General features: G+C 50.3%; 1 protein-coding gene across 4 annotated transcripts; it reads right to left on the reverse strand.

Moving 5' to 3' along the window:
- Positions 1–549: 549 nt before the first annotated feature.
- CRYGN (crystallin gamma N) lies at positions 550–8693 on the reverse strand. Of its 4 annotated transcripts, none has more exons than XM_038127272.1 (5): positions 8507–8693; positions 7800–8048; positions 5905–6050; positions 3785–3942; positions 550–777 (listed from the first exon to the last, which is right to left on the reverse strand). In XM_038127272.1, exons 1-5 carry the CDS (start codon positions 8525–8527, stop codon positions 638–640), a joined length of 714 nt encoding a protein of 237 aa, XP_037983200.1. In that variant the 5' UTR covers positions 8528–8693; the 3' UTR covers positions 550–637. The 4 variants fall into 4 exon arrangements, with proteins under 4 accessions (XP_037983200.1, XP_037983197.1, XP_037983199.1 ...); XM_038127269.1 differs by having other exon boundaries at positions 3785–3888; positions 8507–8655; XM_038127271.1 differs by lacking the exon at positions 8507–8693 and adding an exon at positions 8408–8459.

Below are 8693 nucleotides of genomic sequence, written 5' to 3' on the forward strand. Positions count from 1 at the left end.
GTCATTGTTGTAAAGGGTTAGGAACAAAGAAAAGATTGCTCAGGTTTTGTGCCTTCAGGCTTGGGGTTTTTTTAATATATATATTTTAATGTGTACTGATCTAAAGTTAAAGTAAATCAGAATGAATGGTGGCTTTCACCTTTTTATCAAGACCAGCATGTCATGCTCAGACAGAACCCACAAATCGCTCAGCTCCTGCTATCATCCTCGTGTGTGTCCTCACATGGCTCCCAATGGCTCTGCTCTGTGCTCCCCACCCATGTGTGCATCCACGTGGCCCTCTCCAGGCACTAGGAGTCAGCTGGGGCCATCACATGGTGGCCCTGGTCGGGGCAGAGGGAACATGTGTCAGAGTACAACCTCAGCGGCTGGCGTGTTCCTGGATCTGCGTGTCACCACCAGTTCTGGCCCATCCTCCCATGTCCTCCTTATAAACCACTGCAGAATAGGAATGCAAACTCACATGTAAATCAAGCTTAGAAAGATTATGAGTTTCTTCTGCCATAAACTCATGTTAGTTATGGAAAAATAATGCTTAGAGCCAACGGCTGGTGTTTAACAATTTATTCCAGGGGTCAGTGAGTGGGGAGGAGGGCGATGCTCAGTCTCAGCGGGCCATGGCTGGCAGGGTGAAAGCTCAGCTAGAAGTAGTTGACGACTCTCCTGATGGACTGGACGCTGGCGCTGCGCGCCTGCCACTCGTTGAAGCTGCTGAACTCGCCGCGCTCCACCACGTACATGCGGCCTCGGTAGTTGGGCTCCTCGTACAGCACCCACCTGGGCACAAAGGGGGGGTCACCTGGGCCCCAGCACCCTGCTCCTGCAAAGCGGCCACTGCAAGGGGCTGCATTTTGGCACTGCTGCACTGCAAACCACAGGGCCTGATTCCCAGCCCCACCCCACGCATGGGAATGCTCCTGGTGGAGTTCACTGTGGGCGCTGCCCTCCACTCCCCCCAGTGTGGCCTGGCAAATACCCAAAGCCAAACTGGACCTTGCCTTTGGAAGATGTTTTGGGTTACACCAGCAATAAAACCTAGGCCCAAGGGCTCCTTGCTTTGCGTTACTGTAGGAATGGATCTCTCTGAGCTTCACCATGTGCAACAGAAACAATTTAATAGCATTTGATAGAGCTAAAGAAGGACGTGAGTCCCCTCAGCCCCTGCATAAACCCCTGTTTTAGGGACTGTAAGGAGAAACATACAATGCTTGATGGATGTTTTGCCTCTTTGATTCATTAGCTATGATGGGAACCATATTTAGTAATTTCTCTCTTTGTTAATAATTCTTAATGGCGTCTTTGATGCTTTCCAACAGAGAGCAGGGCTTGGCTTGGTTGTCTTTATCTCTACATCCAGAGTTAATGACAACTTTCCCTTGGAATGCAGTCAAATGTATAGAACATGCAATAACCTTGGTGACTTTGGCATGCCTGACTTCTTCACCTGGCTTGCCTACATCGTTCTCCATCGCCCTGGCTTGTGACATGTCTTTCTCCATTTGAAGGCCAAGTCAGGAGCAATTCTGATGGGCAAGAAGGACAATTTTGCTGCTTTTCTCTTCCTTCACTTCACATGATCTTACTGTGGCCACAAGTGTCACCCCTGTCCTTTATGTGAGTTTCCCATGCTTCTTAACCAAATTTTGCCATTGCTGTGACAGTTTTACAGTCAGGTTATCACCCTGTCATTGCTGAGCTGCTCATCTCTGCCTCTTTCCTCTCGTCCCCATATTTTTTAAGATTTTATGAGGATCTCTGCTGCTTTTCCCATCTATGTGCTCAGCAATGACAGCAAAGCAGAAATGCAATCCTCCAAATCATTTGGTTTCTGTGGTCTGTCTTTGCAGGAATTCAGCTGGGACATTGGGGTTGGGACCTACTGTATGTGGGATTTCCAGGGAGAAAATTCTTCAAGAACTGGAGGGGTCAACAACTGCTGGGCCTTAAGGGTCAGACAACAGCTGGTGAACTCAGATCAGTCTAACCCAAAGCAAAAAGCTGGAGGCTTAGGAAAAATTGTTTATAAAGCCAGCCACCCACGAGCATTATTTAAAAAACAAAACAAAAAAAGTTTGGGGTATTTGTCCAAGGCACCTTACAGGTTCTTTGACATATTTGTTTTGTGTTTCTGAGAGGACATGAGGTGGGACTGTGGTGGTCCCTTCTCCCAGATCCCCGTGCAGGACCAACATGTGGATACCAGCACAGAATCCTGTGCCTTGGTTTTGTGAAAGAGCATCCTGCAGTATCAGAGCCCTGTGCATGGCATCACTGACACGTGGTTCCTGCAAACAAACAGCCTCGTTCTCTGGCACATGTTGCAGCCAGTTTATATCCAAACTGGAATTACAAAGTCATCCTCAGCCTTTTGCTTTGATGCTCCCTTTGCAGCACGTGGGGAAGGCTGCCCACTGCTCAGCTGTGAGTGTAGTGTACCCCCACCGCATAACCCGGTGTGCAGTGACAGAAAGCGTCCTCAGTTTAGTAACAACAATTTATAAAATTTTCCTCCATTTTCTTTTCAGCTCTTCTGCTCTAGGACATCTTTCAACAACAGGTGGACCCTGAGGAATAGAGCAGGGGGAAGAGCAGTCTCTCACTGTCTTGCTTTCCCAAGATTTCTTTCCAGACACACGGTTGATGTGTCTGCACCATTCCGTGGAGGGAATAGGGCAGGCTTTGGTGTAGATAGAAGCAGGCTGAGTGACCTGATGTGGTGATAAGAACCCCCACTGACTTTTCCCTCTACTTAGGGGAAGGCTGAAAAAAACCCTCAAAAACCAAAGGAATAAAAGGAATAGCAGAAAGATGGGAGTGAAGTGTGCTGGCAGTGCAAGGTGATGAGTGAAGGACTGTATGGCTTACTTAGCTGTTCCTTTATTGCCTGAAATTTACGTTCTCTGAGACCATCAGCAAGAGGGGAAATCAAGTCAGTCAGGAGCACAGAAAAAAAAAAAAAAAAGAGATGATCTTGTCCTCAAGCCCAGCATGGGAGAGCTGATCCAGGCACATAGCACACAGCCCTCAAACATCTCAGGGCTGTGTTTCATTAGCACATAATCCCAGCGGACATGGGAATAAAATGCTCATGGAACCAACTCAAACTCTATAAGCCAACACTGGCTGCTGAAGCTGAAAACTGAGGAGGGGAATGCTGTAGCATCAGCCTGAACCAAGCAGGAGGCTTTCAGTGGAGCTCAAAGTCACTTATTCTCCATGTAGGACTTGAGCAGTGCCACGGGCAGGTATCACCTTTTTTGAGAAATGTGTGATGTTCATTGGGCAGCAGCATTTGGATGCGTGTTCTGCTTTCTATTCCATAACCTGACTGCAGAACACTCATGAATGCTTCAGCAGAATAAATGGTTGGTCTGATTCCTTCAAGTTATTCCGCTGTAGCATAGAAAAGCTTTTTTTTGGGGTGTTCTCTCCTGGGCCACAAAACAAATTCAGCTTTTTAAAATTGCAATTTCTAGGCCGTCCTCTGTGGAGTGGCTGAGGCACAAAGGAGGACAAGAACCCCACATCTTCATCTAAAATCAGATGATACCATATGTGAAACTGGAGCTGGCTCTGCCTGTGGGATGGGCGAAGCCACTCACCACAAACCTGCAACAGCTTCCGAGGAGGCGGTGACACCTCAGAACTGCTCCGAAATAGCAACTCATTGCCAATGTGCCTTGAACAGCTTCACCATCACCCTTTCTGGATGGGGGGGTAGCAACTGCCCAGCCCAGAAAGGCAGAAAGGCAGAAGGGAAAGTGCTGGACCCCCTCAGGCTCACCATGCACCATGCCAAGGGTGATGTTTGTCTCCATTGCCATGTTTCCAGATGATCCATCATCACTTCCCGCGGGCACAACCACCTCCACAAAGCGCAGGCAGCAACTTTTTATCAGCGCATGACACCAGCCATGGATTTTGAAATGGAAACAAATATTTCTGTATCCAACAGATGTCGCGTTGTAGGAATTGAGGGTGAAAATCACAGAAGGAGACTGTGGCTGAATCTTCCTTTGTCTCCACTGACCCCATCCCCTCTGCTCCCCAGACATCCAAGGATGAGTCCTGGGACAGCTTTGCCAGGTTATGCCCTGCACCATCTACACCTGCAGCACCTCTGGAGGCACCTGGGTTTAGAAGGTCCATCCAAAGGAGAAAAGGGGTGCTATAGGTCCTTTTATATAAGGAACCTTCCTATAAGGTCCCTTTCTCTTCCTGCTCTCACCTCTCTACTGTGGTGTCTCATTCTTCCCTCCATCCTCCTGCAGCCCAGGACAGCAGGACCCTCTGCATTGTCCAGCCTTTAATTGCCTTTACAGTCCTTTCCCAGCATGTCCAACACTGATCTTCTCAGGATCTGAATGTAATGCTACAAACCTCCGTGAGTTTCCTCACCACGCTCCTCTCTGTGCTTTATTTTTTCCAATTTTTTCTCACTATTCATAGACCTTGAGAAGTCCTGTAATGTTAACACAAACAATCCAGACTCCCATGTGAGGGAGAGCAAGCTTCGTGCCCTTTATATATTTTCTAGGTGAGGGGGAAAATCAATCTGAAAAATTCAAGTGCTTGAAAGTTTCTGGGCAGCTTCCCAATTTCTCAAGCTCCAGGCTCTGCTACAGGGACCCAAGCAGTAAATTGGCCCTAAAGCTCTTGCCAGAGTACTCAGAGGCTCCCTGTTGGCTTTGTGGTGTTGGTACTCAAATGCTCAGCACTAACAGGGTCCCTGGTGGGCTCCAGCCATTTCTTCCCATCAGGACTGGGTAGCTCTGCTCCTTAATGAACCATTATAATAATGAACCATGATAATAACCATTGCCTAATCATAAACCTGGATTTTTGGAAGAGGAGAGGCCTTGGCTGGGTCAGAGAGGCTGCTGCAGGACACTTGGTGCTGTCAGGATATCTTGATGGCAACAACTTTTCCCTATTCTTAGAAAAGAAAATGGACACAAAGGGTCCAGCATCTCACACCAGGTGTCTGTGAGCTGCACAACATCCAGTCCAGAACAGGTGAAGAACAAGGTATCTGAGCTCCCTCCTCTGCAGGGGCTTCCCTCTGCCCCACAGCCACCCTCTGCCTGGCTCTGGGAAGGTGTCGTGGCATTCCCCAGCTCCCGGCATGCTCGCAGTGAAAACACAATGCTCAGAGGAAAGGGGAGACAGACAGAGAACAACTTGTCTGACAATAAGAGGAAAAAAAGCCACAAGAAGGACCAACACCATTGAGAAAATATAAACTGCCACCAAACATCACAAGGAAAATGCAAAACTGACATCCTGCCAGGCCTTCAGGAACATCTGCAGGGGCAGGAGGGTGGGGCTGAGCCTCAGTCGGGGCATCACCAGCACTGTCAGCCCTGTCTTTCACAGGCAGGGTTTAATGGAAAGGGGAGGTGCTGCTGCCTCAGTTTTGCCAGCATAGGAAAAGGTGTGGTGAGGCCTCTTGCAAAGCAAAAGCCCTGACCTGCATCACCTGGAGCCATGCATCCAACCCCCTGAGAGCTTCAGCATGGGTTGAAAGAGGTGTGGAAGGCAGGCAGGCAGGCAGGCAGGAAGGAAGGAAGGAAGGCAGGAATGAAGGGAGAGAGGGAGGGAGGGAGGGAGATGGTTTTAGGCTTCTTGTTCATACACCTTAAAAAGGTGTCTCAGAGTTCTTGTAACTTGTGCTTAGCTGCCACCCTGCAGAAGCCACACCCCTTTGAAGCAGCTCACAGTGGGCAGGCACCAACATTCACCTTTAACCAAATGCTTAACGAACATTTTTAGGCTTTCTCCAAGTGTCCCCAGCACTGGCAGGGTTTTCCATGAGGGAGGAGTGTCTGCAGCCCCCTGTCCCTTGCAGCACCCTGGGCAGGGAGCACGGCAGTGGCTGATGCCAGGACGCGTGGAATTACTTACGCGCCGTCGCCGTACACTTTGAGGGCATTGATGCAGGTCTTGTCCCAGCCTTGTCCCTGCAGGAAGGAGCAATCTTCTGTCAGCTCCAGGCTGGGACCCCTAAAATGGCTCCCCTCGAATATTTCGATCCTGTAATGCTCGCCGTGCTGGGGACAAAGGGATTGGAGTCAACAGCAACACCAAAAAAGCACAACAAATTATTTCTCTGGCATTTATCAGATAAAGAGGGAGACAGAAGGGTGCTTTGGAAGGGGAAAGTGAAGAGCAATCCAAGACCACTGGTGCCAGCATGAACAGAGCACGCATAAACTCCTGCTGCCTCCCAGCACACCAGCCATGAAAGCAGCCAAAAATCCCTCAAACCTGTGCCTGGCTGCACCTTCTTGCACTGCTGTCCACACGCTACCACATCATGGGATGCCAGTGCTCAGGCACACACAGCCCCTCGTCCCCTCCCTCATCCATCTGCAGATCCCCCCACCCCACAAACCATCCATCCCAAGTGCAGCATCAGCTGCAGCCTTGATGCTCTGCACACCCAAACAGGAAAAAAGAAACATATCCCGAGTGTGCAAAGATGTTTAGGGGAATAATACTAAACTAATTTGTATTGCCTCCATAGCTGCTGTTCTTCATGAGAGAAGTTGTGCCTCTCTTTTAGGAAAATAAAAACGGGCGAGAAAAGGAAACTTTCCCAGCATCATCGTTGCTGCGTGAGCCCTTGGTGGTCACGTGTCACAAATTACTCTGGGGACATCTCTGCAGCCTGTGGCAGAGCTATGTGGGACAGAGTGAGCCCAAAGGATATTTTTAAGCCGAATTCAAAGAATACCTAAAGGCATTTTTCAAACAAACAACGTCAGCACACAAGCAGGCCGGGCTGCCGTGCCAAACCCCCAGCAGGCAGCCGCCGGCAGCAGCCCAGCGGACACCGGGCCTGAGCAAACATTCCTCCGGGAATCCGCGCTGCACAAACGCCTCCAAGCCCTCGCTGGCATCTCACAGGGAAATCTTGGGCCAGGAAAGGAGGAGCACATCCTTGTGCTGGCCAGGGTCCAGGGCCTGGGCCAGAGCATCCCTTCACGTATGGATCATGGAGGTGCTTTAGGAATGATGTTAAAGACCTGAAACAGTCCTGCTGCTGTGCCAAAAGCAGTTTCAGGGCCAGTGAGAAATCCCACCAGTTCCAGCTGGGCTCATCATTGCCCCAGAGGCCCTCAGTGGCAGGAGAATCAATGGAAAGACCCAACCCATACTAATTTCTCTTTGCTACTTTTTAATCTTCCCATTTAAACCATCGCTTTTAAAAGCTTGATAAAGGGAAGGGAAAATAATGGGTTTAGTTTAGGATTACCAGGGTCGGAGGGTGGTTTGCAGCAGCAGAGAATTCAACTAAAATTTGCTAAGAGCAGCCCTATGGTCTGGTTGCAAAGCCTTTGGGCTGCCCTCTCCCCCTCTGGGTGCGTGGGGAGATGGAGCAGCTGCAGCTCAAACTTGCCTTAGGCAATGAATCTCCTTCTGAATTCCCCCGTGAATATCTCACCGCAGCTTACATTAAAAGGAAAAGCACATGGTACCAGCAGGACCTTGCCATCTCATCTGGAAAACCACGGGAATATCTCATCCTCTTAAAGGCACTGTGTTTCACTGTGAGAGGAAGATGTATCTTCCTCCTGTCTGGGGACACAGGAAAATGTCTTGGCTTTGTGGCCTGCACAGACTGCTCTGAACGGGGACAAACCCACCCAGGAAACTCCTTCCTGCCCAATGGGACACCCAACTTCTAAAGAACACACGTTTTTATGGCAGTTATTCGTGGGGCTCCTGTGACCAGGATAAACTAAACCCAACAATGCTCTGGCTGGGAGAGCCAAGGCCAGCATCACCCCACTCACCATCCCGATGGGCCGGCAGGAGCCCAGGTGGTCGCTGCGCCCATTCCAGCGGTAGAAGTCGGGATACTCGCCGTGCTCCAGGATGTACTGCTGCCCTCGGAAGTCGGGGTGGTCGAAGCACACCCAGGCTCCGCTCTGGACGCAGATGGAGTTGACCCGGTTGAGGAAACCTTGGTCCTGGAAGCTGTTGCAGCTGCCACAGACGTCCAGCTTCCTGCCTGTGAAGCATCTGCCTTCGTAGAAAGTGATCTGGGGGAAGGGAGGAGAGAGGGCCCTCGTTGAAGAGCAGGGACACGGCTGGACTCCCATTCCAAGCAGATGGGAATCTCTTGCAGATGCATCATTTCAGGGTGGTTTGGGTTATTTTAGCTGCTTTCCAGCTAAGGAGCACGGCATCACTGGCATTTTTTCCTAAGAAGCGTATTTGTTTTTCTGGGAACGCAGTGCGTCCCGCATTTATGACACTTCTTGCCGCCTCGTGCTCACTCACACATATTTCCAGCAGGAATGTTTAAACAGGAAATTCAGCTCCCGAAATGCAGCTCGTTCTGCTGCACCCTCCCGATCCCCGTTACCAAACTTGCTCCCGGGACCACCACTCACACCACCTTGTGCTGGCTCTATTATCCTCACCAACTCCTTCCACCCGGAGGATGCTCGGGCTCTGTGGCCCCAGGCTGAAAGGGAAGGGTTGGGTCATTACTTACTTTTCCTGAGTATTGAGACATTTTCTGCTGGCTGTTATCCAAGACCAAGAGCGGGAGCCAGAGCAGAACGGCGATGGACAGACCATTGGACACCCCCCTATATAGGGGCCGCCGGGGGGGGGCCGGGCCGGGGCTGGTGTCGCGAGGGCTTTGTAACAAAGCCGCGGGAACCGGGGCTTTGCCTTTC

The sequence above is a fragment of the Motacilla alba genome, chromosome 2, assembly GCF_015832195.1.
Source record: "Motacilla alba alba isolate MOTALB_02 chromosome 2, Motacilla_alba_V1.0_pri, whole genome shotgun sequence".
In the NCBI taxonomy this organism is placed as follows: Eukaryota; Metazoa; Chordata; class Aves; order Passeriformes; family Motacillidae; genus Motacilla; species Motacilla alba.

What these genes read in the sequence shown, in the direction of transcription:
- CRYGN (XM_038127272.1), bottom strand. Translation starts at nt 8,527, where the DNA reads ATGTCTCAATACTCAGGAAAA. An exon ending in TGTCTCAATACTCAGGAAAA is followed by an intron (nt 8,049 to 8,506) that starts GTAAGTAATGAC and finishes CCCTTCCCCCAG; the next exon opens with ATCACTTTCTACGAAGGCAG. An exon ending in CACCCTTGGCATGGTGCATG is followed by an intron (nt 778 to 3,784) that starts GTGAGCCTGAGG and finishes CTTTGTGCCCAG; the next exon opens with GTGGGTGCTGTACGAGGAGC.